The following is a 26,126-nucleotide window of genomic DNA, read 5'->3' as shown; positions in this document are numbered from 1 at the left end:
AAAGTAATGCACTGTAGATAGTGTCTTAAATGTAGATATACAGATGTGCAAAATGCATTTCTAGAGAGGCAAGGTTACTAGACAGTTTTAAAAAATAGACGCGACTAGTGGCTCTTCTGCAGTAACTGGGAGGTTATGCTAGTCTGCAGAGCATTGCTAATAGCCACTACAGGCCACTGTCGCAACAGGAAGGATAAAGTGCTACACTTGATAAGATTACATACAGTGAGTAGGCTAACTGGACAATTAGTCTCTTATATTGTCCTTTAGCAGGAAAAATATCCGTGGTCCATTTCGGAGAGGTTCCACTCGGCACAGGAAGATGAGAGCTAAAAAATCTTGTGAACAGAAAAGATGAAAGAAGTGTAAGACATAAGATCGGTCAAGTCTGGTTAAAGACGTTGGAGAGCTGGAGGCTGGTGTGTGCTGCTGACATTTGAGAAGACGCTCGTCAGGTCACGTGGTGACTGGTGGGTCTCCAGGAATGCTCAGGTTATGGAGAACTCTCCAGAGAGGCTGTAGAGAAGGATAGACAAAAAGAAAGAGCGGGAGGTAAAAAAAAAGGCAGAATGTGAGGAGAAAAGCCAGAGCACAAGGGGGGGAGAAATTACATGAGGAATTGGGGAGATCAAGCAGAAGGATGGAAATTAAATGTAAAATAACAAACACGGTTTGAGGACATGGAAGAGACAGAAATTAACAGACAGAAAGTAGAAATCCAAAAGGATGGGGTAATGAAAACAGTTATCAAGAGTGTAGACAGATAAAAAGAGGAAGGGAGTAGTGAGAAAAAAAGAAAATAGAACAAAAGATTAAAATGACAGTTGCAGTAGAACATCAATAGCACCATTGTTCAGTCCTAACACAAGAAAGTTCCAGGTAGAGCCATGTGTCACATCACAAATGACTCAAAACACATTTGACACCTAGCCTAACAAGTCTGGATAGGCCCACTGGACAACACCAGTTGAGACTGTCCCAGTCAATACTGGCTAAAGAAATTATAGGATTATACACTACACCATCTCAAACTTTACACTCTGTAAGTAAACTAAATATCTGAACAAAATTCATATAATTATAAACAGAAAACATATTGGTGTGACAGCAACAGCAACATCATGAGGCCATAGCAATCTCGGTTTATAACAAGCCATAGTTTTTGTTTATAATTTTATATAAACCCCATAGTCATGCCAGCATCTCCATGGACTAAGATTGCTGCGCAAAAAAAGTCTCCGCTTCACAATTGGTACCAAAAACCTGAACTGATGTTTGTAGATAATCACATGAAAAAATCAAAAGAAGAGGCTTAAGTCTTGTATGGCAACCTCTAATCCCATTATATATACAGTGGGGCCAAAAAGTATTTAGCAAGTTCTCCTACTTAGAAAGATGAGAGAGGTCTGTAATTTTCATCATAGTTACACTTCAACTATGAGAGACAAAATGAGAAAAAAAATCCAGGAAATCACATTGTAGGATTTTTAAAGAATTTATTTGTAAATTATGGTGGAAAATAAGTATTTGGTCAATAACAAACAAGCAAGATTTCTGGCTCTCACAGGCCTGTAACTTCTTCTTTAAGAAGCTCTTCTGTCCTCCACTCGTTACCTGTATTAATGGAACCTGTTTGACCTCGTTATCTGTATAAAAGACACCTGTCCACAGCCTCCAACAGTCAACCATGGCCAAGACCAAAGAGCTGTCGAAGGACACCAGGAAGAAAATTGTAGACCTGCACCAGGCTGGGAAGAGTGAATCTACAATAGGCAAGCAAGTTGGTGTGAATAAATCAACTGTGGGAGCAATTGTAAGAAAATGGAAGACATACAAGACCATTGATAATCTCCCTCGATCCCGTGGGGTCAAAATGATCATGAGAACGGTGAGCAAAAATCCCAGAACTACACGGAGGGACCTGATGAATGACCTGCAGAGAGCTGGGACCAAAGTAACAAAGGCTACCATCAGTAACACACTACGCCGAGAGGGACTCAAATCCTGCAGTGCCAGGCGTGTCCCCCTGCTTAAGCCAGTAGATGTCCAGGCCCGTCTAAAGTTTGCCAGAGAGCATATGGATGATCCAGAAGAGGATTGGGAGAATATCATGTGGTCAGATGAAACCAAAATGGAACTTTTTGGTAAAAACTCAACTCGTCGTGTTTGGAGGAAGAAGAATGCTGAGTTGCACATCATACCTACTGTGAAGCATGGGGGTGGAAACATCATGCTTTGGGGCTGTTTTTCTGCAAAGGGGACAGGACGACTGATCCGTGTTAAGGGAAGAATGAACGGGGCCATGTATCGTGAGATTTTAAGCCAAAACCTCCTTCCATCAGTGAGAGCATTAAAGATGGAACGTGGCTTGGTCTTCCAGCATGACAATGATCCCAAACACACTGATCGGGACACGAAGGAGTGGCTCCGTAAAAAGCATTTCAAGGTCCTGGAGTGGACTAGCCAGTCTCCAGACCTCAACCCCATAGAAAATTTGTGGAGTCCGTGTTGCCCAGCGACAGCCCCAAAACATCACTGCTCTAGAGGAGATCTGCATGGAGGAATGGGCCAAAATACCAGCTACAGTGTGTGCAAACCTGGTGAAGACTTACAGGAAACGTTTCACCTCTGTCATTGCCAACAAAGGTTATGTTACAAAGTATTGAGTTGAACTTTTGTTATTGACCAAATACTTATTTTCCACCATAATTTACAAATAAATTCTTTAAAAATCTTACAATGTGATTTCCTGGATTTTTTTTTCTCATTTTGTCTCTCATAGTTGAAGTGTACCTATGATGAAAATTACAGACCTCTCTCATCTTTCTAAGTAGGAGAACTTGCACAATCAGTGGCTGACTAAATACTTTTTGGCCCCACTGTATTTTCTCCCAATTTAGTGTAGTCAGTTTGTCTTCTGCTGCTGGGGCATCCCTGACTGCAGTCGAGGTGGGTATATTGCTGCTCATGCCTCCTCTGACCTGCGCGCAGCCTTTATCGGAACCCTTTTTTTACCCATGCATTCTACACAGGTGCCCCTCTATTTGCTAATCAGGGTCCTTACACAGCGTTTGAAGACCCCACCTGTTATGAGTAGCGGAGAGGGAGGACCCAAGACGCGGAGATAAGAGAAAATAAAGGTTCTTTATTTAATAAATGAAAACAAACCAAGGAATAACATAAAACAATTCGGGGACCCCGAACGCTACCGAAGACTCTGGCTCTGAAAAGAAAAGAGAAACAAAACCGGAAACAACTTGTACTGGAAGCGAGCCGCGAACCCTGGTCGCTGGCACGCCGTCCCAAGACCGTAGCGCCTCGCTACGGCAAGGCTGCAGAAAGTAATAGCGCCGGCGCTAAAACGAGGCACCGCGCTCAGCCGAGCTCGGGGAAAAAAACCCACAAGGCAAAACCAAAACAGAGGAATGGAACACAGGTTCTAAAAAGCTCGACGGTGCTGTCACCAGCGCAGCTGGGAAGTGACCGTATAATATAACTAGTTCGCAATAAAGTAGCGAACTCCGGTTGCGAACCCTGGTCGCTCCAGTGGGGGCGCGGCTCACAAGGGAAGCGCCAGTAGCGCTACAAAGATCCCCGAGCCGGTAAGCGCTATAAAGCACGGGGAAGCGAATACCCCGGCGTTAGCTTTAGCCGAAAGCTAGACGGCAAGAGCCGGAAAGGAAAATCCAGCGTTAGGACTGCACCCAGTCGCACCAGCCAATCTACCAAAACTGATCTAGTACCTCGGGCCTCCTGACCCTACTCCTCCAACCACCTACGGCGCCTGGAGGTACCCACTAGACTAAAGGAAAGAAAAATGCTGGAGCAATGCAGCCAAACGCCGGCATGAGAACAAAAGGTGCGACGCCGGCACACTGGCGACGCCCACTTATATAGTAAGCGCGCAGGTGCCGGTCGTACGCCCTAATCAGCGGGCTTCCTATATGAAGCCACGCTGCTCTTTGTTCTGTAATGTCTGTGACGCCGAGGACAGGTGGTAAGTCCGTCAGACGCCGCAGACCCCCTAACAGGACCCCCTTCCTCTAGGGACAGCTCCCGAGGTCCCAATACCCGCAGACCGGTTCCTTCGGAACTCTCGGATCAGTTCGGGGTCCAGGATCTGCCGAGCCGGTACCCACGAACGCTCCTCGGGGCCGTAACCTTCCCAATCCACCAGGTATTGGGTGCTGCCCTGCACTCTCCTGCTATCCAGGAGGCGGCGAACCGTAAATGCAGGGGCACCCTGGATGATACGAGGGGCGGGAGGTTGTGGGGGGGTAAAGCTCCCCCGCTCGCGAACGGGCGAAGTTGGGAGACGTGGAAGGTTGGATGCGCCTTCATCCTGGGAGGCAGCTCCAACCTATATGTCACCGGGTTGATCCGTCTGACTACCTTGAACGGACCAACGTACCTCGGTGCCAGCTTGTGAGTGGTACCTTTGACGGGGAGATCCCTCGTCGATACGAGGACACGTTGGCCCGGCCGGACCATTGCGCTTTATGGAGCGCTGAGAGGCCAAAAGGGCCTGTCTTGCCTTTCGCCAGGCGATGCGGCAGCGACGGACATGTTGCTGCACAGACGGCACCGCAACCTCTTGTTCCTGATCAGGAAACAGTGGAGGGGGATAGCCGTACTGTGCCTCAAAAGGTGACATACCCAATGCGGCATGGTGCAGGGTATTGTGGGCAAATTCAGCCCACAATAATTTATCCGCCCAGGTGGCTGGATTCCCTGCGGTAAGGCACCGAAGCATCTTGCCTAGGTCTTGGATAACCCGCTCCGATTGCCCGTTGGACTCGGGGTGATAACCCGAGGATAAGCTGGCCGTCGCGCCCAGGAGTTGGCAAAAGGCTCGCCAGCACTGGCTGATGAACTGCGGGCCCCGATCCGACACAATGTCGGACGGAACCCCATGTGCTCTCACCACATGTTGCAGAACAGCCTGTGCTGTGGCCATCGCGGACGGGAGCTTGGGCATCGGGACGAAGAGGCAAGATTTAGTGAACCGGTCAACGATCACCAGCACCACCGTAAATCCCCTGGATTTTGGCAACCCTGTGACAAAGTCCAGAGCCAGGTGGGACCATGGTCTCGAAGGTACTGGTAATGGATGGAGGAGTCCACGCGGACGCTCTCTTGTGCTCTTGTTAGTAGCACAGACAGCGCAGGTTCGGACTAGGTCCTTGACCTGCCCCTCCATCCCCGGCCACCAGAATTTTCGGCGCAGTAACACCAGGGTCTTAGAGACTCCTGGATGTGCCGCAAATGGGGACGCGTGAGCCCATTCAAACACCTGACGGCGGACTGTTGATGGAACAAACAGCCGGTCAGGTGGTCCTCCACCTGGGTCTGGGTCAACTACATGCGCGTCCCGAACTGTCTTAAATATACCCCACGTAACTGGGGCCGCAATCTGGCTCGGGGGGATAATAGGACCGGGCTCACCCACTGGTCTGGTCGAATCCCACTGCCTGGAAAGAGCATCAGGCTTGGTGTTCTTCGACCCTGGCCTATAGGACAGGGTGAAGTGGAACCGACCAAAGAAAAGAGACCAGCGGGCCTGGCGAGAGTTCATCCGCTTCGCCTGCTGGATAAACGACAGATTCTTATGGTCTGTCCAAACAAGGAAGGGATGTTTCGCCCCCTCGAGCCAGTGTCACTATTCATCAAGTGCCAACTTGATGGCCAAAAGTTCCTTGTCACCAACGGGGTAGTTGCGTTCGGCAGGGGTCAGCCGGTGGGAAAAGAAAGCACAAGGGTGGAGCTTCTTTTCCGGGCCCACTCTCTGGGACAAGATTGCCCCTACTCCGACATCTGAGGCGTCCACTTCAACTATGAAGGGCTCCTCGGGATCGGGCAACTGCAACACTGGGGCGGTTGTCAAGAGAATTCTAAGCCTATCAAAGGCTTGTTGAGCTTGCACCGACCATGTGAACGGACCCTTCCCCGTTAGTGCCGTCAAGGGGGCGGCGACCGTGCTAAAGTCCCGGATGAATCGCCTAAAAAAGTTTGCAAAGCCCAGAAATCTTTGCACCTGGCGAATGGAACTAGGAGTTGGCCAGTCCTCCACTGCCTTTATTTTAGCCGGATCCATCTACAGAGCACCTTGGGAAATTATGAACCCCAAAAAGGAGACTGATGGGGCGTGGAAGACGGACTTCTCCAGCTTGACGAATAGGTGGTGATCGAGCAGAAGCTGGAGAACCCAACGGACGTGCCTGACATGTTCCTCGATGGATCGGCTAAAAATTAGGATATCGTCTAAGTAAACATAGACGTATCTGTCAAGGGCCTCCCGCAAGGCCTCATTGATAAAGCGTTGGAAGACCGCGGGGGCATTCATTAACCCAAAGGGCATCACCAGGTATTCATAGTGTCCCGTGGGCGTAATGAACGCAGTCTTCCATTCATCCCCTCGCCGGATACGGATCAAGTTATATGCGCTGCGTAGATCCAGCTTCGTAAAAATAGAAGCCCGCTGAAGAGCTTCAAAAGCTGTGGCCATCAGCGGCAGCGGATAACGATCCTTAACCGTTATAGCGGTCAGACCTCGATAATCGATACGGGGCGCAGAGTTCCATCCTTCTTTCCCACAAAGAAGAATCCCGCCCCGGCAGGGGAGGACGAGGGTCGGATGAACCCCTGATCGAGCGCTCCCCTGACATACTCCTCCATAGCAATCCTCTCCGGTCCCGACAGGGAGAAGAGGCGCCCCCTAGGAGGAGAGGTGCCGGGAAGCAAATTGATGGCGCAATCGAAAGGTCTGTGTGGGGGTAAATCCCGCGCCCGGGACTTACTAAATACCTCCTGTAGGTCATGGTACACGGGAGGCACCCGGGTCAAATCAGGGGTTGCCTCTACGGATGTTGCTGGGGCCGATGACATGCTTGCTGGCAACAAACAGGCATCTTGGCACCGCGTTCCCCAAGCAAAGATTGACCCGGTTTGCCAACCCCCCGATCTGGGGGTTGTGCTTCTTAAGCCATGAGTGCCCCAGTACCACTAGGAGCTGAGGAACTTGGGTCACTAAGAAGGTGACCCGTTCCTCATGACTCCCCAAACGCATCGTGAGAGGACACGTTTGAAACGGCGTGAACCGCAATGGGGACTCGCAATGGCTGGAGCTCAATCCCCAACCCGTGCACCAAGTTATGGTCGATAAAGTTTTCCACCGCACCTGAATCAACACAGACTTTGAGATCGGTGGACCCGGACTCCCAGCGCAACGATGCGCTGAGGAATAGGCCTTGCCCAGGGATGGTTGCATGGCTCGCCCTCGACTCCCTGCCACGAGAACAGCCTACTCGTTTAACCGAGGGCGGGCTCTCGTGGAGGGGTCGGATAGACGCTGGGCGGCCCCCTGGGTTGACCCAAGTTGCATGGGTTCCGGGTCCTGATCTCCCGACACGGCGCGGGGCTGACCTTGCGGCCGAAAAGAGGGTTGGTGGGACCCTCGCTCCCGCGCACGTTGTCGGAGTCGGGTGTCAATTGAGGTAGCCAGGAGATAGAAGGCATTCAGTGAGGTGGGAAGCTCTCGAGTAGCCAGCTCGTCCTTAATCCTTTCTCCAAGGCCGCGGTGGAAAATAGCGACTAATGCTCCCTTGTCCCAACCGCACTCAGCCGCCAGAGTGCGAAACTCGATTACAAATTCGGCGACTGAGCGTCCCCCCCTGGGACAGCTCGAGCAAGCGCGGACCCACCTCTCTTCCCCCGGTGGGGTGAAAAAAGGTGTCCTTAAGGGCCTCCCTGAAAGCGGACTCAGACGCACACTCAGGGGCGTTCTGCTCCCACAGGGCTGTAGCCCACTCCAAGGCCTTACCGGTGAGCAGAGAAATGATAAACGCCACTTTAGAGCGCTCGGAGGGGAAGCGGGACGGCTGTAGCTCGAACGTGAGGGAGCATTGTAGGAGGAAGCCTCGACATTTCTTCGCCTTCCCTGAAAAACGCTCGGGGGGCGGAATGGAGGTCTCAACTCCTACAGGGGGAGCTGGAGGAGGTGATGGTAGGGGAGGGGGGCTGGGAGGACGCGGACCAGCCACCAGGGTCGACAGCACCGGGCGATGTCGGCCATCCGCTGAGTCAACTCAGTTAACGCCAGCTCGTGCCTCCCTAGAGCAGCCCCCTGGTGACGGAGGGCGTCTACCAGGGGCGGGTTCTCCGCTGGGTCCATCGTGGTCGCACCTTTCTGTTATGAGTAGCGGAGAGGGAGGACCCAAGACGCGGAGATAAGAGAAAATAAAGGTTCTTTATTTAATAAATGAAAACAAACCAAGGAATAAAATAAAACAATTCGGGGACCCCGAACACTACCGAAGACTCTGGCTCTGAAAAGAAAAGAGAAACAAAACCGGAAACAACTTGTACTGGAAGCGAGCCGCGAACCCTGGTCGCTGGCACGCCGTCCCAAGACCGTAGCGCCTCGCTACGGCAAGGCTGCAGAAAGTAATAGCGCCGGCGCTAAAACGAGGCACCGCGCTCAGCCGAGCTTGGGGAAAAAAAAACACGAGGCAAAACCAAAACAGAGGAATGGAACACAGGTTCTAAAAAGCTCGACGGTGCTGTCACCAGCGCAGCTGGGAAGTGACCGTATAATATAACTAGTTCGCAATAAAGTAGCGAACTCCGGACGCGAACCCTGGTCGCTCCGGTGGGGGCGCGGCTCACAAGGGAAGCGCCAGTAGCGCTACAAAGATCCCCGAGCCGGTAAGCGCTATAAAGCACGGGAAAGCGAATACCCCGGCGTTAGCTTTAGCCGAAAGCTAGACGGCAAGAGCCGGAAAGGAAAATCCAGTGTTAGGACTGCACCCAGTCGCACCAGCCAATCTACCAAAACTGATCTAGTACCTCGGGCCTCCTGACCCTACTCCTCCAACCGCCTACGGCGCCTGGAGGTACCCACTAGACTAAAGGAAAGAAAAAAGCGGCTGGAGCAATGCAGCCAAACGCCGGCATGAGAACAAAAGGTGCGACGCCGGCACACTGGCGACGCCCACTTATATAGTAAGCGTGCAGGTGCCGGTCGTACGCCCTAATCAGCGGGCTTCCTATATGAAGCCACGCTGCTCTTTGTTCTGTAATGTCCCCCTAACACCACCCACATAATCTGGTCATCCCGGCCCTAGCAGAAATGTGTCTGCTGCAGGCACTGCCAATTATGCCTGCTGGATGTCGCCCAGCTGACCTGTATCAACGCCAAGTTTCAAACCGAGGAGTTCAGAATCTCAGCGCTGGTGTGCTAGCAGAATATCCTGCTGCGCCACCTGGGTGCCTTGACATTCAAATTTGACTGTGTACAGTGTCCCAAGTTCTGTTTTATTTCAATATATTTTCCATATATAGTGCAGACAAATTAGCCCTAATTATATGGATACAGAGAAGTTACCAGCTATATTCAAACAATCATTAGCACTGACATGCCACAACTTCAAATCTACAATAAACTTACATATAACAAAACTTATTGTCACAGAAAAAGTACAACAGTTAAATAAGACATTTAAACTCCAGGGCTGCCAGAAGTTACAGTAAATGTCCCCTAACTTTACTACACTTTTGACCTTAAGTGTATTTATATAAAGAGGTCAAAGTTAATACAACATGAACAAGCCAAGCCAATATTTGTTATTCATAACTGTTAAAAAGTAATAACTGTTTACACAACAATAAAAACCAGCAGTGGCAATGACGTACAATAAAGTTCATTCACATGGGTGAGCTAATCAAGTCTAAGAAATTTTAGCTGTATGTTTATTTCCAGTTTCCAAGAATGGTTGAGCTAATCATTTCTAAAAAAAAAAAATTTGCTGTATGTTTATTTCCAGTTTCCAAGTGTTCTGAAAAAAATTAGCCCATCCCCAGTAAAGCACTGTGTGTCCTTTATAGTCACTCATCAGTTTTCTTTTAGCTTCATGTTTTTGTAAAGGCTATGGTGTTGATCAGAAGGCTGTGGGTGATTTGACACAGTTATTAACAAATCATCTTGTTGAAAAAAAGATGCACACAAATCTAAAACAAAAAAAAAATCACCTATATAGATTCCTCATTAACAGTTGTGTTTTGGGATAGTTGAATTGCTAAGCATGACCTGAAGATGGTTGTTCATGCAACTTCTAGAATGGAAAAAAATCCTCCTCACACAGAAGATGAACACCTACAGAGTTTCACTAGTTGAACTGAAGGATTAAGTCTGGACTGTGAATGAGTTATGAAATGATGTACACTATGATATGTTTGTGTGTTTATGTGTAGGCAGAAGGTTCCATTATGAAGATCAAACCATACAGTGAGCAATAAATACAGAAATACAGAAACTCTTTGTTGCAAATGTAAGCCTTAAACTAAAAAGTAAACAAATACTAAGATGAGTTTGGTTATACGAATATTTAAATGACTATACCCATCCCTAGCAAACGCTGTCTGAGGACTTGCTTTGCCTTCTGGCTACACAAGTAAAAAAACACAGCTAGCTTTTGAAATTCATTACAATGACACGTCCTGACAGGCTGTCAGAGTGTCACAGGCCCTCCGTCTCAGGCAGAAGAGTGGGGGGCAAGAGTAGGTTTTCGGGTTGTTTCGAAATCAGGGTCAGATTTTATCAGTTCCAGAAGGAATGGCATCATGACAGTTACTAGTCATGTACACACCATGTCATTCTTTAAGGGATGTGTTGGACTAAAAGTGGTAATGGAAAGTTTTTATACAACTTGCTGTAGACAGAAATGAAAATAATCCATCTTTATTCTAACTGTCAGGAATAGTTGAACAGTTTTTAAACACTGCATTCCATGACTCTCTGACATTATGAATCACAAATAGAATAATAATTTCCAGGACCACATCTCTAATGTCCCAAGAACTCAGAAAGAAGACAGACTTCTAAATGTCCTAAACAAATTAAATAAGCCAAAATAAACTGAAGTGTTGGGCAGTTGGGCACAAAATTGTAGCGCCTTTATGAATTACATAGCTTTTTAAATCCATTAGTTTCTATCCTGTAATGAAGTTGCATTAGTAAAGGCAACATAGTTTTATTTTCAAACAAATTTGTAATACATACAGTACATATTGTATGTCAAGGCATCAAGTCACCATCCTGTTTTGGGAAACTAATGAAATAAGGGAAGTCAATTCTATGTACATAAAGCAATTGCTCACAACAGAGACAGCGGGCAAAGTGAATTTAGTGACTAAATAATTTGTTTAAAAGGGGTTACCCTGAAAAGGGTGGATGCTTCAAATAAAACAAATCATGGCTTGTAATGCAGGTAGGACACATGGGTGTTGGAACTGAAAACAGTATTCAGACTAAGCATTAAATTAAATTCTTATATCATGACTCACTGATAAATGTCAGCAATGTTCTGATTTAATTTATGTGTTGTTATTTGATTAAGTTTAGTTTGTGTTCTGTAGTCGTACTAGTTGTTGCCAGATCCCTCCAGTAAGTGTTCATTATTAAAATATTTTTTAAATGAAATGATTTTATTAAAAATATTGAAAGCTTGAAATCATTAATAGAAAGTTATAATAATAATAATAATAATGTAATAATTATTATAATTAGGATGGATCTCCAAAAAGTTTCCGCACTATATTTTTACTGGAAACGGTGAGGGCGGGAGAAGTAGCAATTGGTATTGTCTGAGAGACTGAGAGAGATACTTATAGTCCGGGTTTAGCGCCATCTGAAGCTTTAAGGGAAAGAAGACTTTCATGTGATGATGATGTGAAAGCAGCGGTGCATCAGTGGCTACACGCTAAACCAAAAACATTTTTGCTGATGGCATTATAAAGCTGGTATGATGCTGGGAAAAATGCATTGGAAGGTGACTGTGTAGAAACAGTGATGGCATTTGTTTTTGAAATTCTTAATAAATAGAGTTTTGCCGCTCAGGTGGCGCAGTGGTAAAAACACACGTTGCAACCAGAGCTGAGATCTCGAATACATTGTACCGAATCTCAGCTCTACCTCCCGGCAGGGCTGAGTGGCCACATGAACAACGATTGGCCTGTTGTTCAGATATGGGCAGGATTAAGCCGGATAGGGTCTCTCTCCCATGACTGGTGCAATTACGACCTCAGCTGGCTGATTGATGGTGCCTGCACAGAGATGGGAAAAGAGTGCTCTCAGGGTGCGTCTCTTCGTACACAGCGCTGAGCTGCACCGCAGTCGTCAAAGTGTAGGTGATAAGATGCATATGGCTGCTGCCCAAGTGTCGGAGGGGGCGTGGGTTAGCTTTGTTCTCCTCAATCAGAGCAGGGATCGGCATTGGTGGAGAGGAAGCATGACGCAATTGGACGTGCTAAGAAGGGAGAAAAAAGGGGAGAAAATGCATAAATAAATAAAAAAGTGTGGAAACCCTTGTATTATTGATATGTTGCTGTGGTTTTTAAAGGGGGGGGGGGGTTGTTTTTTCCCACCTCCCTAAAATACAAAAGGAGACTGCCTTAAGGCTTGTCTCGAAACATGTCTCGAAACAGTAGTTGTAATTTATCAAAGCAAAATTCTATGTAAATTACTTGTAGCTTAGATAATTACATTTTTTGTGAATTGTTCAACACAGAGAGACCAACCCAGTCAAGTGGAACAATAATGGTGCGAGGATTCATCAGGGTACACACTGCAGTATCCTTCACCCTGCTGACTCTGACCTCAAACAATTTGATTTACTCAATATAAAACAGAGAGAATGCAAGCAGCTCGTATGTTCCTTATTACATGCTTGCTTTTTATGTTTCCTCTGCAAACAAAAGCTATTTATCACTGTAACCTTCTTTTGACACATTTATAGTGCAATAAAATATTATGTAGTAAGAGGTGAGATCTTTTTCTGTCTTCCTGAACCAATCCAAATCCCTAACCCTAGAGAAAATGACAGACTAGATTCAAATGAATTAGATGGGGAAGAATAGAGGAGGAGGGGGGGGTCTGGAGAAAGCTCTAGAGAAGAAGGAGCTGGAGGCTACCATTGCATTCCTAATCAGTTTGGACTTCTACTACTAAATTCCAGCTCGGCCCTTGCTGTTCCAAGGTTAGCTTCTTGCTGCTGAATTCATTCCTCAAGCCTCTGAGCTTCAGCATGACTGACAGCTTTGCTTTGTAGTGGCTGTGGAACTTGCTGATTGGCTGACTTGCAAGGTTTTTTGGTGCTGTAGATCCACTGCGGCTTCAGTTTTGGTAAATGACCTGGGGCTATGTTTGAGATCTCTGAAGTGCGGACTGGCTCGCCTATTATCTGCTGGAGTTAGTTGAATTGGTTTAATAAAGCAGAAGAGATGAGGCTAGTGTGGTGATTTGGTGATGTGCAGGTCTGTTGTTATGGTACTAGAAAAAAGTAGGAATGTATAATTTATACCTATTTTTTTTTTTTTTTTTTTAATAATTTTTCCCACTTTTCCCCCCAATGTTCTCCCCTAATCTAGTCATGTCCGATTACCCTGAATGCGTCCTCTATACTGATTCGACCCTTCACCGCTGACTGAGGACGCCTCTCAACTGACATACACCCCCTCCGGCACGTAAAAGTCAGTACAGACTGCATTTTTTACCTGCACGAGTCGAGTTCATACACCGACGGGTGCACTGTGTACAGAGAGCCACACCCCCATGAGCATTATTCCTCAGCCCTGTGCAGGCGCCATCAGTCAGCTAGCAGGGGCCACAGTTATGAGGACCTATGATCCGACTTTTTACCCCTAACCCTGAACAACAGCCAATCGTTGTTCATGCAGCCGCCCAACCCAGTCTGAAGGCAGAGATGAGATTTGATACGATGTATTCGAAACCCCAACTCTGGTGCATACTGGAGCGTACTTTACCGCTGCGCCACCTGAGCGGCTCAATTTATACCTATTTTAATATTATTTACATGACACTCAAAGTCAGGTCAGTCAAAATCGCACATGGCCAGTGCATGAAAAGATCAATGGATCATCAATATTTACATTTTCAGCATTAAGCAGACGCCTTTATCCAAAGCGACTTACAGTTGTAATGGTATACAATTTGAGCAATTGAGGATTAAGGGCCTTGCTCAAGGGCCCAACAGCAGCAACCTGGCAGTGGTGGGGCTTGAACCAGTAACCTTTTAATTACTAGTCCAGTACCTTAACCGCTAGGCTATAACTGTCATGCTGTTTTATAGCTTTTATGCTGTCACACAAAGAGTGACTAAAGATCATTTTAAGATGATTTTCTATAGGCTCTGAAATTTGACTTTAAATAAAATGGCCAAAAGCAATTCTGTGAATGTACCTGATTGTAATATGGTATCTATTTAGCATTCTAGGCTTTTGAAAGTCTTTAGTCTACATTCACATTTAGACTTTAGACCTATTCTCTGGGGTAAAATGTAGATCAAGCTGGTGACAACAGTGGGTGCTGAAAACTCAAAGCTTTATTATACACACAATGATAAAAGGTCATTCCTATCTCCATGTAGCTCACCTTGTTGAGCAAGTTGCAGCTGATAGGCAATGGCAGTTCAGATGCTATCAGTTCAATTCCCACACAACGACAAACATTCAGAAATACAGAAAACAAAATGCAGTAGATTACATTTCCAGTTAAGTACCCACTGATGTGTCTGTGCTGCCGCTTCTTGTCTTTTTTTAAAGTTAATTTTCATTTCTAAATAAAAGATGGCTGATGAATGTGTTTTAGTCTCCGATTGTCTCTGCTTTGCGGTCAAAGTGAGCTCTGAGCGTGAGTGATGAATTTTCTATGCCAGTAATTTGGCTGACCCTCGACTTGCCAAACTCGTGCACTGAAACTTGTGTGCACTGAAGACATTTGTCATTTGTATAGTGTCTGCATCAAAACTCTGTATGTGAGACATTTAGAGTGCTATTGTGTATGGTGCCACTACCATCACTAAAATCCTACTGATAATTTCCCACAGGTCCACACCAAGAACACAGCTTTGAATTTGCAGTGTTTGATCATCCTGTGAGCAGGTTTAAATGTGTAATCCTGTTCTTCTGCACCTCTAGTTCCTTCTTCCCCTTGCCCTAGATTTTAATAACAAACAAAAGATAGAACTTGTACAAACAAAACCGCTCATCAGCATAACCCACAGAGATTATGTAAAGAGGTCTATTCATGCGGACGGGTGTGTCGATATGACTCTCACCACTGATGCTTACATCGATTGTGTTGACTTCCTTCCCTGCTGCTCTTGCTTTTCCTCTTTAGCTAGGGTCAGTATAAAAGGGTGATGAGGTGAAGTGTGGAGAGAGGAAGCAACATCATTCTTATTACCTATTGTGTTGGCTCCTCTGCTTAATTCAGGAAGAGGTGCTTATTAAATCAAATAATAAATCAATCCTGAATAAAGCGGCATGCTACAGAGCTTTTTTGACCATCAACACTTTGCCAGTTAATGTTCCTTCTATAATATTACAATCAGGTACATTCACAGAGTTGCTTTTGGCCATTTTATTTAAGGTCAGTGGTAGCGCAGTGGTTAAGGTACTGGACTAGTAATCAAAAGTTTGCTTATTCACAGCTAGATTGCCACTGTTGGGCCCCCTGAGCAAGGCTGTTAACCCACAGTTGCTCAAATTACATTTAGTTATACTTGTAAGTCATTTTAGATTGTTCATTTTACTTTATAAAGATTTTAACATCATGTTTACACAATTTGGTTACAATAATGACAGGACAGGTAGTTACTGGTTACACCAGTCATCAGTTCACTTGCATGTCTTTGGACTGTGGGAGGAAACCCAAGCTCTTGGAGGAAACTCACACAGACAGGGGGAGAACATGCAAACTCTACACAGATAGGACCCAAAACCTTCCACCTGGAAATCAAACCCAAGACCTTCTTGCTGTGAGGCGACAGTGCTGCCCAAGCCACCATGCTGCCCAAGTCATTTTAGATAAAAGTGTCTGCTTAATGCTGTGAATATAAAACAGATCCTAAATATTTACACCAACTTAAAGTATGTATATAGGAGGCACACCGTTGATACTACAAGTCCCAGAATGCACTGCAACAGCAAGCATGCAAAGACCTGCAAGCCTAGTTGCACCTTTCCCCCCACTCTATTTCAAATTCATCCGAGGTAAGAAGTAAATTATGATAATCACTTTTAATTCCATTTAAACAAGCCATCCATAAAAAGTAGCAAAACGAAAAGTGGACTATTACATTAGGGGCTTTCAAGACTGGTAGGAGGCAGAGCATCTATTTACATACATTAGTGGTAAACCAGTTGGCCTTGTTTGTGGAACTGCTGAGGCCATAATCAAAAAATTTATTTTCCTTTTGCACCTATCCAATATTCTGTTTAATAAATGTTGACCCTCTATGGCCCTCAATATAGTCCCGGCTTTTAATTCTGTGACTATGTTTAACACCTATGAAAGCAGGTGAATTGGTAACAGGTGAGGAAATCATGACTAAGTCTAAAAGGAGGATCCACCAAAGGCTCAGTCTGTGCAAGCAATAATGGGTCGTGGCTCAATATGAAGAGGAGAATCATACGACGGCAAACACAAAAAGTCTCATATCAAGCAAAAAACTGAGAAAAATCCCACTAGCAAAACTGCCTCAGTTCCTAAACTATTAAAAAATCTTATTAATAGGAAAGGTGATGAAACACAGTGCTGAACACGCCTTTGTCCCAACTGTTTTGGAGTGTGTTCAGGCATCACATGCTAAATGTGTTTATATTTCCAACTTACAATGAAGCTGATCAATGAAAACATTGGAAATCATTCTACGTCTGTCAGTTAAATAAAGATCACAGAGTATTAACAAATCACAGATTCTTCTTTTTACTGTATTTTACAAAACATTCCAACATTTCTGGAAATGGGTTTTATAATAAAGCCACATAAACATTCTTCTAGCTCTATCTGGTTGATCATTTTACCCTAATGTAAGAGTACAATTAAAGTTGGTAAATACCAGTCCCTTCATGTCTCTTCATGTCACAGTAAAAATATTGAACCACAGCTATTCAGATGGGTACGTTTATTGTATCTGTTACGTAAAGAATGACCTCTTTATTGATTATGATACTGCGCCAAGCTGGGCTTGATTAAACTTGTCATTAAATGTATAACACAGTAAATGTTTTTGGAAGTTAAAAAAACAGGATTACCCTAAGGTAAACCATGTGAAGACAGGAAAAACCTGCACAACCCCCCAGTAAACAAAACTAAAGAAACAGAAGTGCCGTTGGAACCTTAGTTAGACAATATAATCATTTTTTACATTTCATTTCATATTCATCTTTGACTAATGCTTTATCCTGGTCAGGATCACAATGGGTCTGGTTTTCTCAGAATCACTGGGTACAATGCACTAACACACCCAGGACAGAATGCCAATCCATTGCAGGGCCTCAGCCATCCCTGGAAAGAAGTGAATTAAAAGTATCATCTTGATCCTAGGCCATTAGGCAGAGTGAAACGCAACTGAAAAACAAACCAAAATCCCCAAAGTATTTTAAAGTTAAATTCTACCAAATTGTTATACACTGATTAGCCATAACATTAAAACCACCTCCTTGTTTCTACACTCACTGTCCATTTTATCAGCTCCACTTACCATATAGAAGCACGTTGAAGTTCTACAATTACTGACTGTAATCCATCTGTTTCTCTACATACTTTTTTAGCCTTCTTTCACCCTGTTCTTCAATGGTCAGGACCCCCACAGAGCAGGTATTATTTAGGTGCTGGATGATTCTCAGCACTGCAGTAACACTGACATGGTGGTGGTGTTTTAGTGTGTGTTGTGCTGGTATGAGTGGATCAGATTTTTAAATACCATGTCCACTCACTGTCCACTCTATTAGACACTCCTACCTAGTTGGTTCACCTTGTAGATGCTCATCTATTGCTGCTGTTTGAGTTGGTCATCTTCTAGACCTTCATCAGTGGTCACAGGACGCTGCCTACAGGCGCTGTTGGCTGGATATTTTTGGTTGGTGGACTATTCTCAGTCCAGCAGTAACAGTGAGGTGTTTAAAAACTCCATCAGCATTGCTGTGTCTGATCCACTCATACCAGCACAACACACCATAACACACCACCACCATGTCAGTGTCAGTGCAGTGCTGAGAATGATCCACCACCCAAATAATATCTGCTCTGTAGTGGTCCTGTGAGAGTCCTGACCATTAAAGAACAGCATGAAACGGGGCTAACAAAGCATGCAGAGAAACAGATGGACTACAGTCAGTAATTGTAGAACTACAAAGTGCATCTATATGGTAAGTGGAGCTGATAAAATGGACAGTGAGTGTAGAAACAAGGAGGTGGTTTTAATGTTTTATATGTGAACATCCCAAAAAGTGTGGTTTAATTTACTACACATTGGCATAAATATGAAGTTTTTTTGTCTGTTCCTGCCATACAGTCTACTCTTTTCTGAGAAGGCGTTCCACTATAAAATGAAGCATGACTGCAAAGATCCATTCCACAATGCCAAATCAAACAGAAATTTGCTTTTAAAGATAGTAGAGTATAATTCTATCACAACACCGTTTTACTGCTTCAGATTCCAATTATAGTGTGCTTTACACCCCATTAAATAACACACGGCATGAAGCCCAGTCATTTTAAGCTTGTGTGCTGCTGTTCAGCCTCTAAAACCCAACTCGTAAAGCTCTGGACAGACAGAACCTTGTGTTATGTTTGGAACTTGGTAGTAAGTGTTGCAACCAAGGATAGACTGTTTATGTGTTACATGGCCTACAGCACACAATACAATAAAGACCATGGAACACAATTACATACAGCAGAAATACAAGAGCAACTATGTTTTGCATCTTTATTCCTAGCTTTATTGTAAACACAAGACCAATAAAGAGAGAAAAATATATATGACAGCTGGGATGGTCTATGTCTGAGTCATTTTTCACAGAAGGGAAACTTTTCTTTAGGTTATTTAATGGTGCACTTCTGACTGTAGCTGATGGTACATAAAGCCAGGCTTTTTCTAACCCTGTTAAACATCTGAGAAACTGCTTAGAGCTGAAAAAACACTTTCTCTTTTATTAACCTTACAACAAGTAACCTCCATCCAGTGATTAACGACGCTCCATTACACCCTATTAGGTGGCATTATTAGTGTTTATGTTGCATATACAAAGCCAGCAAGTTCTGCATAGGTGGCTGGATTTCTTTAATAGTTTTGTTTCCCTTTCGGTGGTGGTACTTCATAAAAAAATAATTGCCAAAGATAACACAGAAACGAGCTTAATATTTCAGCAAAAATAAGAAAGTATATGTGTTTATTGCTTTTATGTTAAACTACTGTATTGTCTTGCTGTAGATAAATCCTGTTATGCTGTAATAAACCCCACCTGCTAAAGTCTTTACTGAAACAAGAGAGTTTAAAACACAAGGTTGGATTGGCTGGCATTAACATGCCATTAGGTGTGAGTGACTGAATGGTTAAGTGTGTGATATATAGATAGATTCAACTTTATTGTCATTGCTCAGTACAGGTACAAGGCAACAAAATGCAGTTTGCATTAGCAGTTACCAGAAGTGCAAATAGTAGCATTGTGCAAAAAAACTATATCAGTAAACATATATCTAAGATTATTATTAATATATAGTTATAACTATAGCTATTTACATATATGGAATTATATATGTGTACATAGTACTATATACATAATAGCAACAACAACAATAATAATAATAATGAATAAAAATGGGATTAGTTAGGTATAAAATGGGATTAGTTAGCTACTAAATAAATTAAAAAAAATAATTAAATAATAATAATAATAAAAATAATAAATAAATTAAATTGTGATGGATTGACACTCTAAATTTAGCAGTAAAACTGAATAAAGCAAAGCTATGCTGTATGCTGAAAATGTTCTTTAAATGGTTTCCATTTCCATCTGTCTCAGAAAAAAACCCTCTTACTACAGCTCTCACTACAAATGATATAGCCTTCAGAGAGGTTAGAGCTAGGTAATTACACCATCACAGACATTTAGCCCTTTATCTACACATGAATGACTACCAGTCACATTTTACATGAATTCCAAACTACTATTACTAACATATAAAGCTCTAAATGGCAATGCCCTTCATTACCTGAACAAAGATAAAGTCCACTTAATTGCGTATTTTATATCAGCACAGTGATGAAACCTACAACAGAAGGTAGAACTTTTTTCTCAGTTATGAAACAGCTTCCAAGTAAGTCTTCCCTGTCTAATTGCATGTTCTATTACATCTCCTTCTATAAGAACACCTAAATTGTTGTCCACTAGTTGCCTACTACTGGTCGCTTTCTTGTGTCGAGTTGCCAGATATAATCCATGGCAACTCACGATAACATAGTTTACCAAAAAAACTATATTTAGGCCATGTCTATTTATAGATATGCATAGTAGATATGCATAGTATTTAATTCTCTGTGAATACATGTGTTTCAAAGATTTATTATTATTGCTCAATGTTTGGAAATTCATATAAAAATTAAATTACAAAATGTGCTAATATTTAATTAAATAAGTACCGTACTACTCACTAAATCATAAATATCATTACACATAGACGTGTCCTAATATGACACTATTTAGTAAAGTATGTGATTTGAAGCATAATTGTAATTTTTTTTAAAAATGACCAAGAGTTTATAACATATCCTGTATTTAGGTGTAAGTTAGCACAGGGGTTTTCAACCTTTTTGGACATGCGTCCCCCTTCGTGTGCCAACCGTGAACTTGCGCCACGCCCCCCTCCCCTTCGTCAACCACCGCACAGAACTCATTGAGAAAGCTTCTGACAAGCTAAAAGAACGTAATTAATGTTGTGCACATTATATAATTTTGCTGATTGAAAATGTTATTTTAAAAAGATAATACAGTCCAACCCCATCTGAGCCGATTCTATCAGCACATTATATAAATTCGTGGTTCACTTTGGTAAATCATAAGCGGTTCTTGCTTTTTGATGTAGATGAGAGCAGAAAACGTTACTTCACAGAGCATAGACAAAAGTTCATCAATTACTAAGTTGGTTAGTTCGGGATCATCTGCTCTGACTGAAAACGTTTAGCTCCACAGGCAGAACGACTCTGACTCTGTGGTAATACTCAGTATAATTAAGCCTGAGCTTTTTAAGGTCAGCGAGTCACACAAAATGTTCTGTAGTAGTTGGTGTTTATTTACAACCGCAACATTCATTATAACAGTAAACACGGAGAGATGACTGAGAAAAGAAACTTACGCTGCGCTTAAAATGAATGGACTCCCGAGTCACTTATAATCGATACTGTGAACAGAGCGTCTCTCTTAAAGACACAAACACGTCCTATAACAGCGGTCGTTGCTTTTGACACCGGTTATCTTCGCTGTGAGCCTCCCATGGGTGAAAAATGAATTGCTTTAGTTTTAGAAGTAAAAAAAATCTCATAATGTCACGCCCCCCGGTCAGGCACTCACGCCCCCCCAGACAAGTACGCCCCACAGGTTGAAAACTTCTGAGTTAGCACACTGGCTAACATACACATAATTTACATCTGTGTGTCCAGATGTGATGCTAAAAGAACATCTGCTGACCTCTATAGCTAGCAAGCCAAGAATCCTAAATAAATATTCTTAATGGTGCTGGGAAATGTTTTTTAAGTAATGGTACAACCCCAAATCATGTTTTTACTTTCATTTCATTGCAGACAGTATTAACCCAAGATGTTTCATGTTTTGTCTGGTCAACTTCATTTCATTTGTTAATATACAACCCCTGGCAAAAATTATGGAATCACCACTCTTGGAAGATGTTCTTTCAATTGTTTAATTTTGTAGAAAAAAAATAAATCACAGACATGCCACAAAACTATCATTTCTCAAACTGTCAACCCTCTGGCATTAAGAAACAATAAAAAAAGAAACAAATATAATAGTTGTGGTCAGTCACAATTGCTTTTTTTTAGATCAAGTAGAGGAAAAAAATATGGAATCACTCAAATTTGAGGAAAAAATTATGGAATCATTAGAAAACACTGCACCATTATTACTTTGTTGCACCACCTCTGGCTTTTATAATGGTTTAAACTCTCTGAGGCATGGAGTTAACTAATGACAAACAGTATTCTTCATCAATCTGCCTTCAACTGTCTCTTATTGCTGTTGCCAGATCAGCTTTGCAGGTTGGAACCTTGTCATTGACCATTTTCTTCAATTTCCACCAGAGATTTTCAAATGGATTGAGATCCGGACTATTTGCAGGCCATGCCATTGACATTATATGTTTTCTTGAAGGAAAGTTTTCACGTCCTTTGCCCTATGGCAAGATGCATGATCATCTTGAAAAATGAAGTCATCATCACCAAACATCCTTTCAACTGATGGAATAAGAAAAGCGTCCAAAATTTCAATGTGGACTTTGGCATTTATTGAAGACCATCTCCCCTGTGCCTTTACCCGACATGCAGGCCCATATCATCAACAACTGTGGAAATTAACATGTTTTCTTTAGGCAGTTATCTTCATAAATTTCATTGGACAGACACCAAACAAAAGTTCCAGCATCATCACCTTGCCCAATGCAGATTCGCGATTCATCACTGAAGATCACTTTTATCCAGTCACCCACAGTCCACGATTGCTTTTCTTTAGCCTACTTTAACCTTGTTCTTTTCTTTTTAGGTGTTAATGATGGCTTTTGTTTGGCTTTTCTGTATGTAAATCCCATTTCTTTTAGGTGATTTCTTACAGTTCAGTCACAGACATTGACTCCACTTTCCGGCCACTTGTTTCTCATTTGTTTTGTTGTGCATTTTCTGTTTTCAAGACATATTGCTTTAAGTTTTCTATCTTGATGCTTTGATGTCTTACTTGGTCTACCAGTATGCTTCCCTTTTACAACCTTCCCATTTTGTTTGTACTTGGTCCAGATTTTAAACACAGCTTACTGGGAACAACCAACATCTTTTGCGACATTCCACAATGATTTATCTTCTTGAAGGAGTTTTATAATCCTCTCATTTGTTTCAACTGACATATCTTGTGTTGGAACCATGATTCATGACAATCTGCTTTGTGCAACAGCTCTCCGAGGTGTAAGCACTCTTTTTAAACTGAAGAATAATTAGCAAATCTAATCTGCTGCAGATGTTTTGTTTTTAAACTGCAAATTACAGAGTGATTCCATAATTTTTTCCTCAGATTTGAGTGATTCCATATTTTTTTCCTCTACTTGATCTAAAAAAAGCAATTGTGACTGACCACAACTATTATATTTGTTTCTTTTTTTTATTGTTTCTTAATGCCAGAAGGTTGACATTTTGAAAAATGATAGTTTTGTGGCATGTCTGTGATTTTTTTTTTTTCTACAAAATTAAACAATTGACAGAACATCTTCCAAGAGTGGTGATTCCATAATTTTTGCCAGGGGTTGTACCTCCATTCCTGCAGTTCAGACCTGCAACACATTCCAAAAAAGTTGGAATGGAGGCAATTTAGGGCCAGTAATGAGGTAAAAAAATGAAATAATGAAGTGATTTTAAACAGGTGATGTCAACACAACATCTTTTCAATAGACGTCCATGCATTTTTCAACAAGAAAATGCAAAACCAATGCTGAACACATTACAAAGGCATGGCTGTGGTAGTAGAGGGTATGGGTACTGTACTGGCTTGCTGGCAGTCCTGACCTGTCCCCAACAGACAATATGTGTAGGATTTTAAATCGAAAATGCAACAACAACCCTGTATTGCTGCATACCTTAAGACATGTTTGCAGGAATAGTAGGACAAAATAACACCTAAAACACTTCATCTCTTGGTATATTCAGTGCCAAAATGTGTCTTAACCACTTATCCAAGGCACACAGTAACAACCAGGACGGGGCGCCAGTCCATCGCAGGGCAGACACACACACACATACACACACCCATTCACCTATAGGGCAATTCAGTGTCTCTAAATACCCTGACTGCCTGTTTTTAGACTGAACTCCCGGAGGAAACCCATGCAGACACAGGGGATTCCGCACAGAAAGGACCTGGACCGGCCCACCTGGGGATCGATTGGGTTCATACTGTCTACAATAAAATAAAGGTCAGGTGTTGGGGTTGTAGAAAAACTTAGCTTTAGTCTGGAGTGACTGGTTTATTGTAGTGCCAACAAAAACCTGGTTCTCTTTTGACAATGCTGTACACAATCTTTTCTATTTTTTATATTTATGAGTGTACATAGTGCACTAATTACAATGTAGAAGCGATTATGTTGTACCTTAAATAGTTTATGGATGTAATAAGTAGGTTTTCTCTGAGTGCCCTGGTTTCCTCCCACAGTAAAAAAAAACATGCAGTCAGGTTAACTGGAGCTAGTGTAAGTGTGTCTGCACTGTGATGGACTGTTTCCTACCTTTCGCCCAATTAATCAGACCCACTGTGACCGAATAGAATAAAGCAGTAGTAAAACAGAAGGCTTGAGTGGTCAAAAACCAGCATTTTCAGAATGGACTAGTCAATAGTGATATACTAAGATAAAAAGCCTAATATCTTATTCACATTATCCAAAAAAAGGACTGTTCTCTTCAAAATTTCCTTTTTATGTCATCACAGAAAGTTTTTTTTCATTGTAGGCTTTGGTTTCCTCATCAGAAGTCTCAACCCATACCCAGTGTCCACTGTTAAAAATAAAACTACATAAAACTAAATGTAATTAAGTACATTTAGACCTGTATTATTATATAGCAGGTACGTATAAGGAAATGTAAAGTATGCAAGAAAAGTAATAAAAGATGAATGAAATAGCATAACGAGAAAGAGGGAAAGTGTGAGCACACAGATAAGGATAAGTACACGCTGGATTCCCTAATGTGATTTTGGGTGTAGGCTCTCAGCTTCTGCTCTGAGGATTACTGCATTTATACTTTAGTGTAAAAATAGCCCCAGTATAATTTATTTAGCCTGAACAAGCCTGCCTGCATTGTGCTCCTGAAAAATTGGCTTTCTCTGACCATGATAACTCTCCTTATACTTTATATCTCCTTACTGAAGCCCCCTCCCAACCCAAAAACCAACACAGCTGCAACTATTAGCAGGTTCATTCCTGCAGTACATGGCCTACAGTGCTGTGAAAAAAATAGTTTGCCCCTTTCCTGACTTTGTTTTCCTATTTTTTGCATGTGATTCTTGTTTATTTTAGATCTAGGATTAAAATTAAATAAGACATAGCCTGTAAATACAAACTACAGTTTTTAAACAGTCATACCATTTAATAAAGAGTAAAAATGATCCAACACCAACTGGGCCTGGGTGGAGAAGTAAGTTGCAATCAAACATCTCCGACAACTAGAAATCAGTCATTTGTGGTACTGTGGGGATATTTTGGGCCACTTTTTGTGCTATTTTTTAGCCACATTGGAGGGCTTTTAAGCATAAACAGCCTGTTTAAGGTCCTGCCACAGCTTGTCAAAGGGCTCCAAGTCAGGACTTTAAGCAGGCCACTCCAAAAAGGTAAAAATGATTGTTTTGTCAATAAAGCAGGTCACCCACGTCTTAAGGCAACAAAGCTTCTCCACAACATTACACCACCACTACCCATGTTTGACAATGAGTATTTGTTTTTAGCATTTTCTCTCCATCTGGTCATTTAAAACTATATTGTAGGAATGACCCACCATTTGTAATAACATTATGCCAAATTATGTCATATAATTAAAGCATAGTAGTAAAGGTCTGGTCAAGGTTGTAGTTAATAGGGATCCACTCAGAAACACTGGGCAAGATGTCAAATCTCAAGATATCAGACCATCACCCACTCTCACCTTTACTCCAGTTCTGCATGTTTTTGCAGAAACACTGAGGTATAAACACACAAAAAAGGAGAACACACAAAAACTGGAGGCAAGAATCAAACCCAGATCCTCAGGATCAATGTTGCCAAATAGAACCCACTCTCACAGCTGTGTCATAATGCCACCCTCACAGTTATGAATTTATGGCAAACTTCTGACTTGCTACTAGCCATTACATTACACATTAACATACAAGCAACATTTCAGCTCACTATGTTGGTGAGATCCTGTGGTACAAACTATAGCAAGCAGGCCAGAGCTAATGTGTGATTTGTTTAAGCTCATTATGCTTTCACCGGCAGAGAACAACTCTCGGAAGAGCTCTAAAATGTG

The 26,126-nt window shown here is 42.8% G+C and overlaps 1 protein-coding gene across 2 annotated transcripts in view; it reads right to left on the bottom strand.

The window, feature by feature from the left end:
- Nucleotides 1-367: 367 nt before the first annotated feature.
- The window catches only part of samd12 (sterile alpha motif domain containing 12), a 189,302-nt gene continuing 163,543 nt past the window's right edge, over nucleotides 368-26,126 (bottom strand). For both annotated transcript variants that reach the window (XM_062990470.1, XM_062990469.1), the window contains exon 5: nucleotides 368-516. In XM_062990470.1, coding sequence (XP_062846540.1) covers nucleotides 494-516 — 23 coding nt within the window. In that variant the 3' untranslated portion in view covers nucleotides 368-493. The remainder of the gene's footprint in view (nucleotides 517-26,126) is intronic.

This window comes from Trichomycterus rosablanca, chromosome 2 (assembly GCF_030014385.1).
Source record: "Trichomycterus rosablanca isolate fTriRos1 chromosome 2, fTriRos1.hap1, whole genome shotgun sequence".
Lineage (NCBI taxonomy): Eukaryota > Metazoa > Chordata > Actinopteri > Siluriformes > Trichomycteridae > Trichomycterus > Trichomycterus rosablanca.
Note: the sequence above shows the minus strand (reverse complement) of the source record. Positions and strands in the feature narration are given on the sequence as shown.